General features: G+C 32.7%; 5 protein-coding genes across 10 annotated transcripts; 3 read left to right on the top strand and 2 right to left on the bottom strand.

Annotated features, from left to right (window-relative positions):
• Positions 1-3558: 3558 nt before the first annotated feature.
• Positions 3559-6094, top strand: LOC132696784 (protein DDI1 homolog 2). 2 transcript variants are annotated; one of them, XM_060661806.1, is made up of 6 exons: positions 3559-4159; positions 4545-4715; positions 4775-5029; positions 5085-5291; positions 5346-5561; positions 5616-5756. In XM_060661806.1, the coding sequence occupies exons 1-6, from the start codon at positions 3901-3903 to the stop codon at positions 5705-5707; spliced, it is 1200 nt and encodes a 399-aa protein (XP_060517789.1). In that variant the 5' UTR covers positions 3559-3900; the 3' UTR covers positions 5708-5756. The 2 variants fall into 2 exon arrangements, with proteins under 2 accessions (XP_060517789.1, XP_060517788.1); XM_060661805.1 differs by lacking the exon at positions 5616-5756 and adding an exon at positions 5779-6094 and having other exon boundaries at positions 3562-4159.
• On the bottom strand, positions 6016-10492 carry LOC132696783 (pre-mRNA-splicing factor syf1 homolog). Of its 2 annotated transcripts, none has more exons than XM_060661802.1 (5): positions 10329-10492; positions 9217-10273; positions 6939-7699; positions 6541-6885; positions 6016-6458 (listed from the first exon to the last, which is right to left on the bottom strand). In XM_060661802.1, exons 1-5 carry the CDS (start codon positions 10368-10370, stop codon positions 6126-6128), a joined length of 2538 nt encoding a protein of 845 aa, XP_060517785.1. In that variant the 5' UTR covers positions 10371-10492; the 3' UTR covers positions 6016-6125. The 2 variants fall into 2 exon arrangements, with proteins under 2 accessions (XP_060517785.1, XP_060517786.1); XM_060661803.1 differs by lacking the exon at positions 10329-10492 and having other exon boundaries at positions 9217-10059; positions 10113-10247.
• An 842-nt stretch (positions 10493-11334) lies between these two features.
• Positions 11335-13182, top strand: LOC132697391 (pre-mRNA-splicing factor CWC25 homolog). Its single transcript, XM_060662864.1, has 2 exons — positions 11335-11729; positions 11785-13182. The coding sequence occupies exons 1-2, from the start codon at positions 11508-11510 to the stop codon at positions 13180-13182; spliced, it is 1620 nt and encodes a 539-aa protein (XP_060518847.1). The 5' UTR covers positions 11335-11507.
• Positions 13183-13248: 66 nt separating this feature from the next.
• Positions 13249-19346, bottom strand: LOC132697390 (EF-hand domain-containing protein 1-like). 2 transcript variants are annotated; one of them, XM_060662862.1, is made up of 9 exons: positions 17403-17863; positions 16988-17341; positions 16292-16447; positions 16076-16239; positions 15854-16019; positions 15386-15750; positions 14908-15335; positions 13962-14207; positions 13249-13595 (listed from the first exon to the last, which is right to left on the bottom strand). In XM_060662862.1, the coding sequence occupies exons 1-9, from the start codon at positions 17448-17450 to the stop codon at positions 13249-13251; spliced, it is 2274 nt and encodes a 757-aa protein (XP_060518845.1). In that variant the 5' UTR covers positions 17451-17863. The 2 variants fall into 2 exon arrangements, with proteins under 2 accessions (XP_060518845.1, XP_060518846.1); XM_060662863.1 differs by lacking the exons at positions 16988-17341; positions 17403-17863 and adding an exon at positions 19211-19346.
• On the top strand, positions 17885-19033 carry LOC132697392 (NADH dehydrogenase [ubiquinone] 1 alpha subcomplex assembly factor 3). Of its 3 annotated transcripts, XM_060662866.1 has the most exons (5): positions 17885-18017; positions 18120-18282; positions 18333-18438; positions 18484-18542; positions 18598-19033. In XM_060662866.1, exons 2-5 carry the CDS (start codon positions 18236-18238, stop codon positions 18932-18934), a joined length of 549 nt encoding a protein of 182 aa, XP_060518849.1. In that variant the 5' UTR covers positions 17885-18017; positions 18120-18235; the 3' UTR covers positions 18935-19033. The 3 variants fall into 3 exon arrangements, with proteins under 3 accessions (XP_060518849.1, XP_060518850.1, XP_060518851.1); XM_060662867.1 differs by lacking the exon at positions 17885-18017 and having other exon boundaries at positions 18056-18282; XM_060662868.1 differs by lacking the exon at positions 17885-18017 and having other exon boundaries at positions 18230-18282; positions 18495-18542.
• Positions 19347-20259: the final 913 nt, after the last annotated feature.

The following is a 20259-nucleotide window of genomic DNA, read 5'->3' as shown; positions in this document are numbered from 1 at the left end:
GTTAAAATATTACGGGTTTAAATTTAAGACGATTCAATTGATTCGTAATTATCTAGATCACAGATACTAGCTAGTTTAAATTGACAATATTAGATCGAAGGCCTTAGAAGTTGACACGGGGTCCCTCAACGCTCATTAGTAGGACCTCTTTTCTTCATTATTTACACAGCGTATATGTCGGGTTGCTTTGGTGAGTTCAATAGTCACAGGTATGCCGATGAAACGCAAAATACATATTTCTCTTTCCCGGTCTGATGCAAGGAGACTAAATAAATGCTTGGAATCGGTCTTTAAATGCTCAAATGATCATGGCTTGAAATTAAATTCTAATAAGTCTGCATTAATATATTTATTATATATTATATTTATAATATATCTTTATAAATATGGTTAAAATTGCAGCTGTTGACGAATGTAAAAACTTTGGTTACATAATTGATAATGAATTTAAATTTAATTTATAAAAGTAAAGATAAGATATTATAATCTTTAGATTAAAAGAAATATCTGTGAAGCATTGGTTTTGAGTCAGCTAAATTATTGTAATTTGGTTTATGGACCCTGCTTGGATGTTTTGACAAAATGTAAATTACAAAAAGTACAGATTTCCTGTATTCGATTTATTTATAACCTTAAACGAAGAAATCTCATGTAAGTCATAAACTTCACGATTTAAAATGGTTAAATATATCGAGCCGGGAAGAATCATTTTGCTTGTTTCCTTCATGAACTACTCAAAACTGTTGGAAAATCTGCCTTGTAAAAATTGCATTCATTTCCGTGGAACCGGCTTCAATTGTATCAAACACCTAATATCAAGAATTCCATGACTAAAAGCTGCTTCTCGTATACATCTGTTAGACTACTTAATAAATATCCTCAGATTAGCCAATCACAGAATATCTCCCATTGCGCTTTTAAATTTCATTTAAAAAAATATCTCGTACGGAAAACTAACTAGATTAATAATCAGTTCTCTTTATTCAATATTGCTTTTTTATCGTTCTCCTTTTTTGATTTATTGCTTGATTCATATCTTTGTATGTAAACTTGGTATACTAAATTAAGTTTGCATTGTCTTGTTACATACTCGATTAAGTTAACAGCTCAGCTGGCTTAAAATAAGAGCGGTTTTTTATCTAATATTGGTTACCTAGCCGGAATTTACCCTCTGTTATAAATTATTTAGATTTGATGATTATAGACTTTGTTAATTAGTTACAGTTTGTTTTCTGAAATCCATTATGGAATTTAATTTTCACCAAGTATAGGCTGAAAACATTCAATTATAATTATCCCATTTATACTGTTTTGCATATGCTTATATTAAATTTTCTGTTGAATGGCAAACATTTGTGGTGAACCCTCCCCCTCTAAATGGTGATTCTTTATGCCCATCATAAACTTTAATTAACAACAGGAAAATTAAAAACACCTATTGAATGTGTTATAATTATGGCGGTACATACATCATCGCCGAATACCCTGGAGGGCACTCGTAAATAACGGAAATGCTTACTCCTACATATTTAATGACACGAGATGGAAGGGGGAGCCACAAATTATACCTTCGACCTGGACCTATATGATTCAATTTACCCTCGAACAGGACCGTAAAAGAAAATTTTTTAGTACCCAAATGCTGTTATCTTATTCTATTTTATTTTTTCGTACTATCGTTGTTGTATTTTATTATGTCCTACAGTTTAAGGCGAACTAATTATTTATTTTATAATTATTATGTTATTTCCTAAAAATAAGAGTTATTTAATCACCATTAGATCCCGATTGGAATAACACACGACGAGATTTATAAGTAGCATTTATATTACATTTCATCATTCCCCGGGCTTAATAGCTCGTTTCCTCAAATCATGGAGGATTCCACAGTCGATCACGTCTGCTTGCCTAAAAGACATTATATCCAAGACAACACGACAAGCATAATAAATAATTATTGACGCAATATTCCACGAACCGCAAAAATTATGACCTCAAATAAGACTTTCGCATTTTCTGATTTTAGCAAATTTGAAAAGTGTTTTGTTTCTAAATATTAATGAAACTGTTTAGTGTGTGGAATAACCAATTGCAATTATCTTCCTACATTCAATTTACAAAAAAAAAAGTTGTAAACGAATTTTATATGACCTATATCTCGGTTGATTTAATTTCTGACGTGACCCTGTATAATTTGTAGTACAACTAAACAACGGAACTTATCTACATCTTCGGTATAATAAGTACTATCACCAAAAGCAAAATGGAAATTTACAAAATATTGATAATAAAGCGTCGAAACCACGTATGACTATGTTACTTTTTATCTTCTCCACTTTCCACTAAATAGCATAGCAGAGTCCCATAGTCGTCATATACGCGAAAGTTGCTATAACCTGTCCCATGCCGAAATAAAGGCTTCGGTTTTTGCAAGCAAAATAAATACAGTTTGATGTTTAGAACGATTTTAAAATTATAATTTATGTTAGTTTCTGCTCTGCAAATTCGAAGAATTTGGGTTGATATTAACGTATAACACGTTCATTTGACGTCGTTTAATTTTTTTTTTATTAAATGCATTTAATACATTACCACTCTGTTCTGACAAAGTATATCCCCTCTCATTTCGTACACGGGGCTGTCATTGGCGAAACCACCCCAATGTGTACACGTGTTCCTAATCTCGCCACCTAATCAAAAGTTGTATGTCGCGATTTGTTTTGTTTTATTTGATCGAGACGATCTTGCAATGACAAACATTGATAAATTTTGACACAAAAAATTTAAAAACAAACAAAGGGCTCTCCAATCTCCATGCTCGCTACTGCGCTAATGTACATGCTATAATGATGCAAAACATATACATCATATAGCTATTAAATCATATAGTGGCACTACTACGGTAAAAAATAATTAATCATGCAACAGCGATTTACAGACACTTAACTCGGTTTTCTCGAACATTTAGCCAGCCTATTTTGAGATATGAGAAATTAATGCCGTAACAATGCGGCATCCAAACTCAATAACGATCTGTCAGCTGCCATGTTAAATTGTTAAAAACAAGATTTTTAAATCTCGCACACGCGCATGTTAAACACACCTTAAAAATAATTCATATCTCTAGTAGCTATATGCTTTACATACACAAGGAAACAATTTTAGTTTCCCTATAATTAAAAAAAAATACAAAAAATTACAGGCTTTCCCTTTTGAATGAATTTTAATCAATTATCTGAAGAGTTGTAACAGTAGAATATAAAGAGTTCAATTTAATTTAAAAAAAAAGAAATATACAGGATGTCACTGTGTAATAAACAAATTATTTAAATAAGCCAATAAACTTATTTTCGAAGGGGTTAAAGTCACTCTTTGACGATATAATTATCGTCTTTGACTTAACGTCCTTTTGGCTTCTAATCCATATTATTAGCTTTGCGAGTCGTCTCCCTTCAAACATGTTATCTATTAATGCATAGACCAAATAAAGAAGTGTAGAATGTATGCCACGATATGCCAATAATGGGCGATTGCCCTTAGACAATTTGCAGTTAAAAGATAAGAGGAAGAATCTTTGCTCCATGAAATTACATTTCGGCTGTGTACTAGTACATTGAACTCTCAAAACATAAAGCTTTTGTTTGAGAGTGAATTCTTAAAGTAAAAATAGCCCCCTCACCAAGAAAAGGCCGCATATTTTTAACTAGTCAACAAAGGAGCCGTTTATTGACCGATAATACAACTGCAGGCCGATTGGCATAAACAAGGATGATTTGATGTTGACGTTTTTCTCGATGTTTTTGGAACAAATATTTCGAAATTTCAGAAGCGATCATGTCAATTTTAAATTCTCACTAAACGTGTTAGATAAAAAGTGGTAACAAATAATTTCAAATAAAAATGAAGGTGACCGTGACAACTTTAACAGATTTTGTATTTGTCTTGGAAGTGTCTGAAGACTTGGAACTAGAAAATTTTAAAGCATTTTGCGAAATCGAATCAGGATTCCCCGCATCAGAAATTGCCATCGCGTTTAATGGCATGCCTTTGATGGATAACAAAAAGTCTTTAAAGGATCATGGAGTTCGTGATGGAGATGCTGTGATATTACAGCATATGTTTTCCAGATCTCAAAATAATATTGATCAAAATCCATCAGGTAATAATTTGTAGTTATCAAATGCAATGAGAACATAGTATTTATATTGTTACTTGTAAAAATTGTTTATGTGTAAAGCTAAAATGAAAATAATTTAAATATTATTTGCTGCTTAATTTTGTTATGATAAAGATAAGTGAAAAAAATTGTAGGTATCTCACAACTCTTGAGAATTTGATGCTTGTTTGAAGTATTCTGATACAAGCAGACATGAAGCTTCAACAAAATAATATAAACATTGTTTGAATGTACTGTTTTTTCTGATAAGATTGAATGATGCATTAATGAGTTTAGGTAACTTGGTTTTCATCCTAGATTTTTTTAATTATTTTATCAAGCAAAAATCTAAGAACACAAACATTATGTCAACAATTAACATTTTTAGTATCCAGCTTTGACTTCAGCAATATAGAAATTCCCAGCAACACTAGAACTAGAGTTGCTGAAGATGATCCAGTGTTAATCAGAGACATGTTCCTAGCAAATCCTGATCAGTTGGCCCTCCTAAAACAAAATAATCCCAGATTGGCTGATGCATTAATGACAGGCAACATAGGTACTCTATAGCTAGAAAAGTAATTCCATTTAAATTCATTGCTGTATTTTAATTTTAAGATACTTTTGCATCAGTACTGCGTGAACAAGTGACAGCACGTCAAGAAAGAGAACAACAGAGACTGAGAATGGTCAATGCAGATCCATTTGATACAGAAGCCCAAAGACTTATAGCTGAAGAAATTAGACAAAAAAATATTGAAGCTAACATGGAAGCTGCAATGGAATTCAATCCAGAATCTTTTGGCACAGTTGTGATGTTGTATATAAACTGTAAAGTGAATGGCTTCCCTGTTAGGGCTTTTATTGATTCAGGTGTGTTTTTATCATATAACATTGGGAATACTGATTGCATTGGTGCTATGTTCAGGTGCACAAACAACTATTATGTCAAGTAGATGTGCTGAAAGATGTAATATAATGAGATTAGTTGATACTAGATGGGCAGGAATTGCAAAAGGGGTTGGTGTCCAAAAAATTATTGGGAGGATCCACATGGTTCAAATACAAATAGAAAATGTGTATTTAACAACCAGTTTCTCAGTACTTGAAGAACAGCCAATGGATATGCTTCTAGGTAAATACAGCATCATTCGCATGGACAGGTATATCGTTAATTATAATGTTTTAGGGTTAGATATGTTAAAACGACATCAATGTTGTATTGATTTGCATAAGAATGTATTGAGAATCGGAACAACAGGTACCGAGACCTCTTTCCTTTCTGAAAGTGAGTTACCTGATTGTGCAAGACTGAGTTCGGTTTCAGAAGAAGAGGTATTGAGAAAATCTAGAAAGGAGGCAGAGGAGAGGGATTTGCAGTCCGCCCTAGATAACAGTAGACGAGGTAAAAAACAATTTAATTAAATGCAAATTCTAGGCAACAGAATATCTCTTGCAGAAAAAAGGAGAAATTCAGTGAATGAATCGTCAATAAATAACCAATGTCCAAAACATAGTAAAAATCATTACTGTTCGAAAAGATTTCATTAAAAAATCCACTCTATTTAAATAAACTGCTAATATATCCAATATTGTTTATTCTTTTCTTTTTTTGTTTCTAGCTCCAAGCGCAAGTTCTACTTCGCCACAAAGTACTTCAAATAATATACAATCACAAACACTTTTGTCAACTGACAAGTTTACAGAAGTTGATATTGCGGAACTCGTATCTCTTGGGTTTGAACGAGATAAAGTCATATTTGAACTGCGCAGATTTGACGGAGACAAAACTCAGGCGACAGCGGCACTCTTTGCAAAATCACTAAAGTTTTAATTAGTCATTGTATAAAATTTATTATACAGTCATTTTAGTTACAGTGTGGAACTAGGGGGAAAGGGTGTTTTATAATTTATATTTTTAAGAATAAAACAGCTGCTCATCTACCATTTTTTAATCATAATTACACCTTCAATCATTCAGGTCATCTTTCTTTAAACTACCAAACACTTCTGATGGAATATTTTTCTTTTCAATTGGCACTTCTTCATTCTCAATCTCCTCCTCTTCATCATCAATATCGATTTCATCAGGATTCACAACTTTGTCCTGCTTGTTTCCTTGGGTTTCACCCCTAACGAACATTATGTTCCCAGATCTTGTGACAAGCCCAGCAGAACCAGCCATTTCTGCCGCTTTTGCCTCCAATAGTCTCATTCCATCCTTTTCTCCTGGAGCCAAGTCTGCAGTTGTGCCAGTTGTAGCTGCAGCAGAGCTCAGCATTTGAGCTGACATCATATTAACCTACAAAAAGCTTGGATGAGTTACTGAACATACAGAACCATTTATCATGTTTTTAAACGACAAATTCTTTTTATTAACATACCTGTGTATTATACATGGCTTGAACACTTCGTTTTATTCTCAACATTTCCCGCATTGTGTCTTCATTACCATGTCTAACTTCAAACTCTTTCCACGTCTGCCAAAATTCAGTGGTCACCCTTGGATCACAGATCTGACTACAATGGGCATAAACAGCCCGTGCCCGATCAATTTCTCCCAATTTGGTTTCCATATCTGCAAATCGAAGGCACATCTCCCTTGTTCTGTCTTCCGGAAGGACTTCAATCGCCTTTTCATATATCTGTCTGGTTTTTGGGATACCATATATTTCAGCAGCCCTCTTGATATACACATTAAATATGTCATACATTTCCTTTTCTGGCACCTATAAAATATATTTAAAATCATCTATTATTAAAAAAAAACTCATTTCCTTACAGCTTTTGTCGCCCTCTCATAAACTGCCATTGCATGCCTCGCCATTCCATGCTCCTCTTCCAATTTGGCATACAATAGGTAAAGGTTTTTAGCAAATTGTGGAGGACATTTTTCTAGACACTGTTCAAAAAGATCCCTGGCTCTTTCCAATTTCGATCCCCCATAACGTTTTAAAAATTTTGTTAAATATGTATTCCAAATGTCATACACATTAGGCCATTTAAACAATGAAATACCTTTCTCATATGCCCGAAAAGCTTCTTCAAAGTAATTATTCTCCTCTAGAAATATTCCATAGTTGATAATTATCTGAGGAGTGGCAATTTTTAAATCAATAATATGATCATAAACTGCTTTGCATGATTTAAAAGTGCCAAAACTCTCTTCTAGATCTGCGTACATCGACCACACTTTTAAGGACTTGTATAACCGTGCTTGTACTGTCTCCCCATCATCATGATAAGCCACTTTTCGTGAGGGCATTGCGGTAGCCCTATGCATCAATTTTAAAGCCTCTTCATAGTTTTCATTTCTGATTTCCATCTCCGTCCATTCACACCAAACAGATGCAAGATCATCGACTTTCACATAAGGTACTTGAATGGCTTTCTCAAAAATTATTCTTGCATCGTCAACTTGACCATTCTTTTCGTAAAATTTTGCAAATTCGACCCACAAGGTGTGCAATTTACCTACCGCTAATTTGGGATCCACTGTCTGGACTGCCTCTGTATAAGTGTTTATAATGTCATGCGGTTTACCTAAAAAATTATTTTAAAAAATTTGACTTAACAAAAGTTCGCTTTTTGTTAATGATAGCCAATATACCATGATATTCAAGCGCATTAATATAAAATTAATATACAATAAAGTATTAAAGAGGCTTTTATATTACTTGGTAAGGTTTATTAAACAACCTGTTTAGCCTAATAGGCTAACAACATTTTTTTAGAAAATCAATTAAAATACTCGAAGGTGTTATTGATTTGCAGAAGAATTTTGGGAAACCATTTTTAATTTACCAAAGTTTATTTTACTCAGGAAAACAATACTTTAAAAAGTAACCAAATTATCGGATCCATTTTTTACTCGATGACTAGATAAATCTATTCAAGAATGTTTAGAGAAGATATAGAAACTCTTTTAGAAAACATCAAAATCAATTAATTCGCGGAAATTGTATAGTAACAGGATTAATACAAAAGTTCTTGGGTTTAATGTGCAAATTTAATATTACATACTTAATTATACCAAAAAAACATAGTATATCAAAGTGGATATTTTTGAAAAAGCCCAAATCTTACTCTTCCAGAGAGTTTCTTTCTGGGGGTATTTAAAAAACAAAATTTATTTTGGCGGCATTACAATATAGATGACATTAAAAAACTAATCAAAGCTTCAGATAAGTTGTTACAAAAGGGTATCAACTGTGTATTCAGGAAAATGGTATTTTCAACATTTAACGCAATATTCCTAACTGATAAATTAGTTTTTCAAAGAACAGTCCACGGTTCAATGTATTCCACCACATATCCCTATGCCGATAATACATAAATTTATGAACAACCAACATGGCCGCTGACAAATCGTCCATAAGTTTGTATGCGGCATTGTTAAGGCAGTATTTTCTCAAAATATGTCTAGAAAAAGAGTCGAGTGTTTTTAGATAGCTATTGATTAATTCATGTTTACAGCAGTTATCTAATCGTTACGTGCATGGTACAAATATCAAAATTAAACAAAAGATGTAGCGTTGGAGTGAAGATACATGGCCAACTAAATGGCGATTTTATTTTTGGCTAATTCTGGCAATAAACTAAAAAATAACTATAATATCTTACATAATAATATACAGGGCTTCCAATTTAAAATGCTTTTTTGGTATAATTTGTAACATTAAATTTACGCATTAAACCCTAGAACTTTTGTATTAATTTTTTTTCCAATATGGAAAATAAAAAAGTTAGGGAAGGGGGGGGGGGGGGGAGTAACATTTATAATGGATCATGGAGTTACTTAATATTATATACACAATTGTAATTAACACTATTGTAACTGATAAAGGAATTCAGGCTGTAACAAATAGTTTTTAAAATGATTTAATAAATTTTATCCCTGCCTTTGCGCCAATATTTTTTGAGAAAAGGTTACTGAAAAATCCATTGATAATCCATTTTTTTGCGCGATGATGCACAAATTAATGATTGCTATTTTTTTTCCTAATTGAATATTATTCTAAAAACTAACTACTTAACCAAAGAAGAAACAATTCAAATACCTTCATACAACTGCACTCTTTTATGCCACTCTTGCACATTATGAGGGTTCTGTCTTAACAAAACCGAATTCAAAAGTAATAATCTTCTTTCCATTAGATCTTCAAATCTTGCTAACCTTAATTCCAAATCAATGTTGTCATCTTCACTTGGACTTGCAACTTTTGATACTTCCTCCATCCGTTTACTTAAACTTAATTCCTCAAACTGGGCATATGCATCGAAAACCTGTGTGAAATCTCTAACAGTAGTAACTGTTTGTATAGCCTCTTCATATATATCTCGAGCTCTCTCAAACAAACCACTTCTAACATAGTAATTAGCCAAAGAGTTCCAGAGATGACCTAATTGATCAGTATAACGTCTCAAACCACCTCTAATAATAGCATCAACATTTAAGGACTGAACTTTATCTGGATTGTTGGATATCAACTCACACAACTCATTCCAAAGTTGATGTTTGGATTTTCCATATTGGGATACAAAATTTTCGTTGTTGACAATTTTTGCTAAGGTAAGAGCGGCTTCATCTAGTTTATCTATTCCTGAAAGATATTCCACATACTCCTCTGCATTTTCTGGACATAACTTTAGGTAGCGTCTAAAAACTCTAATTGCAGTTTCAGGAATGTCATGTTTTTTAACAAAGTTTAAATACAAAGGCCATATACGATGATGTTGTGTTACAGGAAGAGCTCTTAAAGCTCTGTCAAATACTTTTCTAGTACGTGTAATTTTATTCTGATCAGTAAGAAAGGTACAATAATCCATCCATATTCTAGGCATCTTGTGCATGAAAACCAAAGCTCTTTCAAACGCGTTATTTACTTCTTCATATCCAGGATCTATAATACAGCGATGCTTAACTTGCTTTCTCCTTACTTTTAAATAATTATACCATAGCTTGTAAGACCCTGGGAGTTCTTTTAAACCACGTTCATAAATCAAATTGACGCCGTATTTCGGAGATTTTTTTTTGTGATCTATATATCTCAACCAATGTTTTACTGAATATGGATTTCTAAGAATTTCCTCTTCATAAGGTAAATCTTCATCACACTAAAAAATTTACAATATTTTCTTACATACAATTTTATAGCAATATGAAACTCACAAAAACAATCTCCATAGGTTCATCATTTTGATTATTCGTCATGGTAAATTATACCATTCCTAAAGGATCAAAAAAATAAAAATAATACCTAAACTTCAAGTTAGCAACAAATAATATATATTTAGAATAGTAAACTATTTTTATTTATCTATGGCAGACCCTTGTCCAATTAATCGATAACCATAGAAAAATTAATAAGTTTTCCATGGATTACATTGCAATTTAGGGCAGAGATATGTGAGATAATAATCTCACATTTCTGTGCATTGTATGTGTTCAATGATTTGACTTGTCGTCGAAGATTGCACATTGTTTAGATTTACAAGCTCAATTTGTTTTCTTCTCTACCCCCGTCTATTTCGGTGCGATCATATATATAGTATTGCAACAAACGCAGAGTGTTAAATCGCGGTCATTTTTCACGCACCCGGTTCTATTGCTGATTTTTAACTTTAACTGCTTCGGTAAGATTGTGACGTCAGGGCTGCAATCTGTGTTTCGTCAGATGTCGGTAATAGGCGAGTGCTCTTAGCTAAATACCCGTTTTCAAAGAAACGAGGATCTTTTTCCTAAAAATTATTACCTCAAAATACGGATTCTGTGGCGGTTTAACCTCCGTTCGCTTCTAGCAGAATCCGCTGTATTCGTTCGAAAAACCTTGGTGTCGGTCTTCGTTTTATGTGATTCTGTTTCGGCAGTGTTTGGTGTTCGTTTTAAGTGTAAAAGTTCAGCCGGCCCCGCTGTTTTAACCGTTCACGCCGGTATGGAGGCCGGATGAGTCCGGATGATCCTTGGTGAAAGCGGGGATGTCGGTTTTTTTATGGTATCGGTCAAAACTGTTTTTTGCTAGCTGAGCAAATTTTGGTTATTTTTCTTCTTCGTACGTGTTGGTCATTGACCAAAAGCGAAAATCCTCGACGGAAGTCGGCAATGGGTGAATGATCCTAACAGTTTAGCCCAACAATTTTTGAGAAACGCATCATTGTATTGTATCGTACCTCAAAATACTAGTGTTTAGTAGTGTGTGTCGATTAGAATGCGCAACACAAAATTTCTGAATCGAAGGTACCATACTATTTAAAATCAATATGGTATGGGTTGTATTATATTAACCAAGTGAGATAAAAGCAAATTATTTATAAATATCAGAAGTAATTATTGGCTTGATTACGGTCAGCCATGGCGAACGAAGAAAAATTGGAATGGATATACAAGGGTGCAAATAGCCTTGTGAATAGAGAAGAATATTTACTTGGAAGGAGTGTGGATAAAGCATTGGAACTCAAGAATGAAGAAGAAAAAGAAAAAAAGTTTGTTTTGCCTGTTCCAAAAAACCATGTGGAGCATGAATGTATTCCTCCATCAATTAGAGATTTTAATAAGATAGTCCAAGCTGAACAGGTAACTTTTTTCTTAGTCTATATATACAATAAATGAAGGCCAGGTAACATTTTAGGTTGATTTGTCAACAAAATTGCAAGAGGATCCATTAGTAGCTATAAGAAAGCAGGAAGAAGAAGCTCGTAGAAAGTTTCTACAAAATCCAGTTCAACTTAAAAAGTTGCAGGAAGCCCTGCAAGCTCAACAAAAGAAAAAACAAAAAAAGTCCAAAAAGAAACAAATGGAATCTGATTTAGATAATAAAATCATGCAAAAATTAAAGTTGCTCAAAAGTGGATTTTCTTCACATGTGACAGAAAAGAAGGGGCATGTGCTAGATACTATTCTAATGCATAAGTTTAATGCTTTAAAAGACAAGCTCTCAGAAGAAGACTTAAATGACGTATTGAATGGGAAGCTTAGTGAAACTAGTGATGAAGAAAAGCCTAAAAGGAAAAAAAGATATAGCAAGAGTCCAAGTAATAGGCATAGTGATGTTAAAAAATGTAGAAAAGATAATAATAAAGTAAAATCAAAATGTCAACATCATGATACTCTGTCTGAATATAGTGACGACTGTGACGATACTGTCAAGAAAAGTTATGACAGTTCAAAGGTACATAGTGGAGAAAAGTCAAAATGTAGAGCAAATTTGGGTAAGCAAAAAAAAACTGAATGGAAAAGAAAGGACAGTGAATGTTTTTTGGATAGCAAGACAAACAACATTAAAAAATTAGATAAATCCAGGTATTCCATCAAAAAGATTAATGCTAAAGCCAAATCAGTACCACATTCAAAATATGAAAGTAGTGACAGCGATGATTTGGACAATAAAATTGTCACTAATGTGATGGAAACTGGTAATCCAAACAATCTTGATGAGATTATTATGGAAAAACTCAAAATTCTTAGGGGTGAAACTGAGCAAAAGACGTTGTATCCAAAGAAACCTAAGCATTTAAAGAGGGAAAACAGTAATTGCAGTTCTACTAGCAGTAGGAGTAGTAGTAGTAGTTCTTCTAGTAATGAATCCAATGATTCTGATGATAAATCTAAAAGAAATATGAAAGCTTTTGGGTTGGTTACATCTCGGGGTAAGAAGATCAGGCTGAAGCATGAGGTGCAAGGAAATGTAAAGCCCAATACTAAAAAAAAAATTGAGTCTAGTGAAATCAAGCTCACCATACCAGACAGAAACTCCAAAAAATTAACAGAGAAGGAAAAAGAGAGGCTGAGAAGAGAGATGATGGTGAATGCTGAAGTTAGAGATAAAGAGAGGGAAGCCAACGTTAAGAGATATAAAGAAAAAGATAATAGAGAAGAAGAAGCAGTTACTAAAAAATATAATAAAGATTTTATCCATAATGCATTGCTTAAGACTGCAAAACCTTCATCAGTGGAAGACCGGATTAAATCTAATGTAAATAATATACAAAGATCTTTTCACATGAATGAGAATTTTTTCAAAAGATAACACAACAATTCAACAATGTATAGTGTAGAATAGTAAAAATAAGATTTTTTAAAAAATTTTATTTCTTTACAGGCATTCCTTTTTATAATTGGTGCAATCGCAGTTGTCTTTTTCAGTGTTTATATCACATACATAATTCGCGTCTTGCTGACATCTGTCAGAAGCAAATTGTACCACTTTCTTCTTGTACTTGCATGTTTCAGATTTGATATCAGGCGGATTAACCATTAAAGGATATGGTTTTTGTTCCACAGCTCTCAAAAGGTCTTTTTCTGTAGGCTTATATTCTACGCATTCTATGGGGTCTTCTGTGTTGCATATATTCTGGTGCTCTCTCAAAACTCGAGCATAGTATTTCTGAATGACCTCTTCAGGTGTATCAATATGTTTTGGTGTGTAAAAGGTATATTGACCTAAAAGCATATACCAAAATTATTCTCTATATTATAAAATTGTGAATAAGATTTTATATGAATTCTTGTTTACACAAAATAAGATCATCAAAAGCAAACTACATTTTCGCGGATACTGAAGATTAAAGGACTACTTTGGAAAAAGTCAATTATGTCAATCAGTCTAGCGATAGTTCTGAAATCATGTCGGCTTTCTTAGCAAAAGCGAAATTTCAGTTGATTTGCTATAGGTTATGTTGTTTGTGACGTTTACATCATTGCGCATGTGTTGCTCGTGAGATAAAAAATGTGTGCCTAGGGGCACGATTATTCTTCTTCGCTAATTTATTGTTCTGTAACGTACTGATTATGTAAAGTGTACCTTACCTTCAATATCTTCATCGCATTTCATATCTTTTGGTTCTCCTACATGAACAGGATATTTACATTTCTGATTACTGGGATCTGTAGCATGTTGGCTAATGGAATCATCATACTCGTGAATCACTTTTGTATTTTCTTCACAATAGTTTTTATCATCTGTATGTTTTATGTTTCTGTTGGGGACAGTGAGATTCGTGCTCGCCGTGCAATCTTGATAATCAGAAACCCTCTTTTGTATTTGGAGTTCATCTTAAAACGAAATGTACTTATTTATAGTTTTCTTGTTCAAGAATCACTTTTCTGTTTCCACATTTCTTAAGAAATTCGAAATAAACGTTATTTATAGTTTTCTTGTTCAAGAATCACTTTCCTGTTTCCACATTTCTTAAGAAATTCGAAATAAACGTTATTAATCTTAACGATTAATAAATTTCAGTTTCCATAGGGCGATTACTATCTATTGGTGAAATTTGTTTCGTTCTATTTGTTAATGCTTTTCTATTTTATTATCGTATGGTATTTTTTAAAGTAGCTAAATAGAATATTTTGCGGCACTTTTTTTTTATATGTATGACATTCCTGGAATTTGATTACTTGAAATTCTTGCGGACCAAAAATTTATACCCAATTATTTCAGAAAATATTATCGAAAAATCAGAAAAAAATTGAAAAAGTCAAATAGTACCAAATTTTCAAATTGCTGAGAACCGTGTTGGCATATTATATAAATCAATATGTACCTCTGTAGATTTCCAACTTCTTCATTAAAAAATCAGAAACACCTTAATTTTCCAAATTATTTAATAAGTATTATAAAAATATAAGTATGGGTATAAAACTTAATACACTTTTCCATTTAACTCGTCTCAACCAATGTCCCTAATAGGTATTGCCTTATACAATTAATATTTGCATTTAAGACATTAAAATTCTAAAAACGATTACGCACCATTAACATCATCATCTTTCTTCTCCTCAGCTAAATTGTCTTTTATAAGGTCATCAATATCATCCTTCAGATAACCTCTTCCGCACATGTAATTCCTCATATTCTCAATAACCTCGCAAGGGAACTTACTGCAATTCTCTTGCATATACCTGTACACATACAAGTCAGCACCCGTTATCTTAAACCTTTGTCCAAATACTATTATTATTGCGCCAATGTAAAAATCTGCGGGCGTGTATAAGTCTGGATTAAGAGGGTCAGAACCTGGCTTAGCAAGAAGTGTATTCCTAAGATATTTTCCTCCTATAATGCCAGAATTTTTTACTGGAGGTTCATGAATTTTACACGTCCCTTCTGCTAACGAATAAGACAAAATAAATCGACGAGTAGAATCTTCAGAATGCACCGCATCCATAACCATTTCATATCTTTAAAATTAACAATGAAATTATAATTCACTTTGTTTAAATAAACCCACCGTAAAAATTTATTTGCATTAAGTAATTGTCTTGTCACATTTTTCTTAGGTGCTTTTGGCATAAAAGTCAATGTATTCTGTAAAGAGTCCTCCAGGCTTCCTAGTCCATCGTGTGCCGGTACGGGGGGGGCCAAGATGGTTTTTTTAGGTTCCTCTATATCAATAGCAGATTTCTGCTCAATTCCGAGAGCATTTTTAAAATATTCTCTAGTGAATTTGTCGCAATCATATAGCAACATGTCTCGACCTAATACAAATATAGTACTTCCAATTAAAAAGTCCTTGGGCTGGTAGAATTCAGTAACTTCAGCTTCAGTTTTTTCTAAGTACAATGATGGATATGTTACGGGAGTGGCTGAATAAATCTGTTATAATTAAACAACAGTTACCCAATAATAAAACATCTTATTTAAGATCAGAGGCAGATGAATTTAATTAAGCTTCTTTAGAGAAAACAAAAAGTTTTACCTTTGGCAGTTTAGTTTTCCTCAATAAGATAGGATATGGGTCTCTTCCACTATTGGCCTGCAGTACATTCCTGACCAATACTGTGTCATCTGACAAAAAATATAAAATTTCAAATTTCATAAGTTCCCCATATTCATTTTCTCTATCATCCCACACAGCTTTAAATCTGAGAAATAAATAAATTTAACAATGTATTATAATTACAATTTCGTAATTTTTTACTTAAGTATCTTTCCGTCATATTCCAAAAATCTCCTCAATTTATCATGGGCAGATGGCGTGCTCGTAACATGAGGTTTAACTTTTAATTCCCTATTATAAATATACGGATCATATGGAATTTCCTCAGGCTCACTCATGTCTAATCCTTGACTAGCCATATATTCCTTTCCAAAAATATTGTACTCGACCAAATTGACGATTTTTTGTAAAACTTACCCTTGTAAATAAGTCACAATCCACAATATGATAAACAGTTCCATAAAAACACATGTCTCTTCCGACCGCGAAGTCTGTCCAGTGCCAATAAGTGCCATCATTGTATTTAAGTAATTTTGCTCTTCTAATCAGCCTTCCTTGTTCTAAACCACTATTCTGTTTTATACAACAAGTTATAGGATTCACCGTGTATACATATGTAGAATATTTAGCCACAATAGTCTTGCTGATTACTTCTCAGCAAAATAGTAGTAAGGACAAAATGATTCTTTTTAGTTTTACTCAAAGATGTAATGAAATTAGCTTTAATATACAACTATACTACCCTGTGTAGGAGTAATCCTCCGTTTGATCTTTAAAAACCATAATAAATATATTATTTATCAACCCACCCAGTTTTTGTAGGATAGTACTTCCTCATTTTAATTGTAGACACAGCAGAATTTCTGTATAGAAAAAAAAAATGCATGTTTTTAAAAATTCAAACGCAACCAAAGTTCAATTGAATTTTGTATGTCCTATATCCTAATTAACGATTCCACAATATAGGACCAATGATCAATTAATATATAACTATATAAAAATATATATTGACAGTGAGCAAATAAATATACATCTGCTGGCAACAATGCAGAGTTTATTTACATCATAGGCAATCTCATATATTAACCTAGGTGATAGAGACGTGTTGCTTACCTCTATTTTTGGCTCTATTATAGTTATGCTGTCATCCTCAAGGAAGTATATTATATTTACATGCCTAACTCTATAAAATTCTTGAGGTGACTCGGTAACTGATTGTTTAAAAAACGCCTTAAATGTAAGGCACTTTTGATCATATAGGGCAAAATGGGGAATAAAATTGGACCGAGGTTTTGATTTAGTTCTTCCATAGGTTAATGAAGGATTGTAGTATGTGGAATCATTATTTTTTATGTATTTGACCGAATTTGTCTCATGTTCTTGACCGCCAATACCCGGGTAGCTGGTTTTGGGTAATTTATAGCCATTATAAATAAAGAACGTTTGCGTACGATGAAACTTTGATAACTGAAAACAATGAAGTAATGAAAACTTAAATGTTACGTACTTATTTTTATTTTTTACTTGCCTTGGGATCGTTAAATGTATACCCGGGTAACTTTGGTAAGCCCGACATTTAAATGTTTAAATAATATGAATAAAATACAGATAAGACCATTTATAAAATGATATTATTGACAAAACTCGTTGTTAAGAAAACCGACATTCAAATTCAAAACCAATTGTAAGTCACAGAACATATGTGGTAAGTTTTTCCTTTTACTTTTCACTTTGATCTACAGATGTCTGTTAAAAAGAGAATTGTTGCATTGGCGTTTTGTTTTATTTATCGCAGTGACGTCACATAACCATTTCGAAATTAATGTTTTATTTATATGGCAGAATAAAATAGTTCAACTTCTCGATTTCTATTGCGAAACCAGAACTAGCAAACGAAGCGTTGTTAAGAAGTAACTTTACAATTCCTGGGTTTCGACTTGAATTGGTACTCGGGAGAGAACATTTTTTATTTTCACTTAAATGGGTACAGGATATTTACCCATTTTCCGGCATCCGCCGAGGAAAATTTACCGATACCAACACCCAAGGCTCCCGGTGGGAATCGAACACACACCTCGGGCAAGTTTGATTAGGAAGAGAACATCTTCCTTTCACGATGGATTGGCAATGGTCATGGGTGAAGGTAATTTCCAAGAGCATAACGAAGCAGAGAGCAAAGCAGCCATTGGAGCTGAAGCAATGCGAAAAAATCGAACCAATTAAATAATAGAAATTTTGTTTTCAGACTCGCTCAAGTTCACTAACCACGTTTTATAAGAAGAAGTAAGGAAGAAAAAGAATAGAATAGAACCCTATTTATTATTAAAAAGAATGTTGTGGGGCTCTTGAGATTTTTTCAAAATGTTTGGTGCTAAAGTGACCGGTTCGATGCTCGTAAATTTTCTTAGGTTAAAATTCGTCATTATTTGTACCTTTTATATATGTTTAATATTTTTAGACGCAATTTTTCCATATCCTTAAGATGCGCTGGTGAAGACAAAACTACTCTACATATTCTAAATAAAAATCAGGAGCTGGGTTTAATGATAAATGGGTATAGTGAGGTATTTATTTTGATGCGCTTGTTCATTGACAATTATCTTGCCTAGGTTGGTTTTAGATTAAATAATGATATAACAGTTTTAGGACCTATGGTAATATTTGCAAGGTACAGGGTAACATTTTTGACTCTGGGTGTAACATGTTAAATATTTTTTTTTTAGGTCCGTTCTTTCTTGGAATGTAAGAAATGTAAATGAGATAACAGAAGAATCTCTAAGTATATTTAAAGTATTGGAACCAAAGTTGGACATCATTGTTATAGGAATTGGCGATAAAATAGAAAATTATGATTGTTATAAAAATTTGTTGCCCATTTCAAGGAAATTCGGGATTTCTTTTGAGATATTACCCACCGAACAAGCTTGCTCAACATTTAATTTTTTAAATTCTGAAAGCAGAAATGTAGCTGGAGCTTTAATTCCTCCCAAAAATATTAGATATTCTGATGATGATGAATTGAAGTCCAAGCTGAAGTATGAGAATTTATATGGCAAGTAAAGCAGTAGAAATAATAATTCACATATGAATTACTTGGATAAAAAACTATTTTAATTTTGAAACTTTGTTAGTTATTAATGTAAGGAATATCTCAAGAAATAAAATATTACTTAATTTTAATAGGTATCTTTTTTATGAATATTTGAACAAAAAAGTTTTCCAATAAATCAAAGTAAATTTACAAACTGTTCCTCAGAAATACTATTGCTTAAGGAATGCTTTGCTTACTCGAGGAATCCAGAAGTTCTGTAAAAAATAATATTGCTTAAGACTTACCATCTTCTCTTTCTGCCTTTAACTACTAAATAATTAGAGTGGTGGAAATTAAGAGGATGTAGCATAGAAAATGCAATGGCAAAATGACATGTTTTTTCTCGTCTTTAGGTAATGGTGAAAATTAACCTGAATTATGTGAATCAGCTGTGAAAGCATAGGAATTAATTGTCAAATGAGTTCTCAGGTTACTTTAATTTGTTTGGTGTAGGTGGGTAACCTTTTTAGAGATAGTTTGATGGTAAATTTGAGCAAGAAAAAGACCACTATTTTTTTTATTTCTTTGATGTATGAGAATATTATCCCAACAGAATATATACATACATATATAATATAAAATAAGAAAAGGTGTCCATTACTAAAACCCTATTTGTACACAAATTATTTTTGATTATAAAGACATCTCTTAATAGAAAAAAACTGAATATGTTCACGTAGACAACAGTGCAAGCTATAACCTACACATCACCCGAAGATGACAATGACAATGTATACTTGCGTGTATGTTGCTCAATATATTCTTGTACGTATCATTACATAATACGTGTATATACTGCTATTTCTCAATCTGCAATATATTCTCTTACAACTAGTTTGTACAAACAATTCACTGTACAGATAAATCACGCATTAGTGCGAAATTAATTATATAAGAAAAAGCAATGCAGGACTATCTTAAATATTACACAGCTATCTGGAAAACGATAAAAGTTGCAAAGAAGTAATACCTTCCCGAGATGCTTTGAAAACAGTTACTGCAGTTCAAAAAAGAAGTTAAAAGAAATGTGAAAAATGTACTTTTAGCAGGTAACGATGTAAAAAATAACCGATTCTTGTGATGACAGGAATTACTCTTTTACCACACTTGATACTATTCCTGAAGCAGCGGAAGTGTAAAAAATTGAAACCACCTCTAAGAAGCCACCAATAAAAAACGAAAAAGCCATGTTTTTGTTGTGAACATTTGCCAAAACATGTATATTCAAGTCGAGATGTAACAGAATTAAGTTACACTACTCCTCTTTTTCCCAGGAAAAATATCTCCTATTTAT

This window comes from Cylas formicarius, unplaced genomic scaffold, assembly GCF_029955315.1.
Source record: "Cylas formicarius isolate icCylForm1 unplaced genomic scaffold, icCylForm1.1 PGA_scaffold_1__22_contigs__length_36826433, whole genome shotgun sequence".
Classification (NCBI taxonomy): domain Eukaryota; kingdom Metazoa; phylum Arthropoda; class Insecta; order Coleoptera; family Brentidae; genus Cylas; species Cylas formicarius.
The sequence above is the reverse complement of the archived record's forward strand: the minus strand, read 5'-3'. Positions and strand labels throughout refer to the sequence as shown.

Coding starts and splice junctions, on each gene's coding strand:
- LOC132697391 (XM_060662864.1), top strand. CDS start 11,508: ATGGCGAACGAAGAAAAATTGGAATGGATATACAAGGGTGCAAATAGC. Junction 11,730..11,784: donor AGATAGTCCAAGCTGAACAG/GTAACTTTTTTC, acceptor GTAACATTTTAG/GTTGATTTGTCAACAAAATT.
- LOC132696783 (XM_060661802.1), bottom strand. CDS start 10,370: ATGACGAATAATCAAAATGATGAACCTATGGAGATTGTTTTT. Junction 6,886..6,938: donor ATGAGAGGGCGACAAAAGCT/GTAAGGAAATGA, acceptor TATATTTTATAG/GTGCCAGAAAAGGAAATGTA. Junction 6,459..6,540: donor AAGCCATGTATAATACACAG/GTATGTTAATAA, acceptor AGCTTTTTGTAG/GTTAATATGATGTCAGCTCA.
- LOC132697392 (XM_060662866.1), top strand. CDS start 18,236: ATGTTTGGTGCTAAAGTGACCGGTTCGATGCTCGTAAATTTTCTTAG. Junction 18,439..18,483: donor TGATAAATGGGTATAGTGAG/GTATTTATTTTG, acceptor TATCTTGCCTAG/GTTGGTTTTAGATTAAATAA. Junction 18,543..18,597: donor CCTATGGTAATATTTGCAAG/GTACAGGGTAAC, acceptor TTTTTTTTTTAG/GTCCGTTCTTTCTTGGAATG.
- LOC132697390 (XM_060662862.1), bottom strand. CDS start 17,450: ATGTCGGGCTTACCAAAGTTACCCGGGTATACATTTAACGATCCCAAG. Junction 17,342..17,402: donor ATACATTTAACGATCCCAAG/GCAAGTAAAAAA, acceptor CATTGTTTTCAG/TTATCAAAGTTTCATCGTAC. Junction 16,448..16,987: donor TAATAGAGCCAAAAATAGAG/GTAAGCAACACG, acceptor TGTATAAAACAG/AATAGTGGTTTAGAACAAGG.
- LOC132696784 (XM_060661805.1), top strand. CDS start 3,901: ATGAAGGTGACCGTGACAACTTTAACAGATTTTGTATTTGTCTTGGAA. Junction 5,292..5,345: donor GCCAATGGATATGCTTCTAG/GTAAATACAGCA, acceptor ATAATGTTTTAG/GGTTAGATATGTTAAAACGA. Junction 5,562..5,778: donor CCTAGATAACAGTAGACGAG/GTAAAAAACAAT, acceptor TTTTGTTTCTAG/CTCCAAGCGCAAGTTCTACT.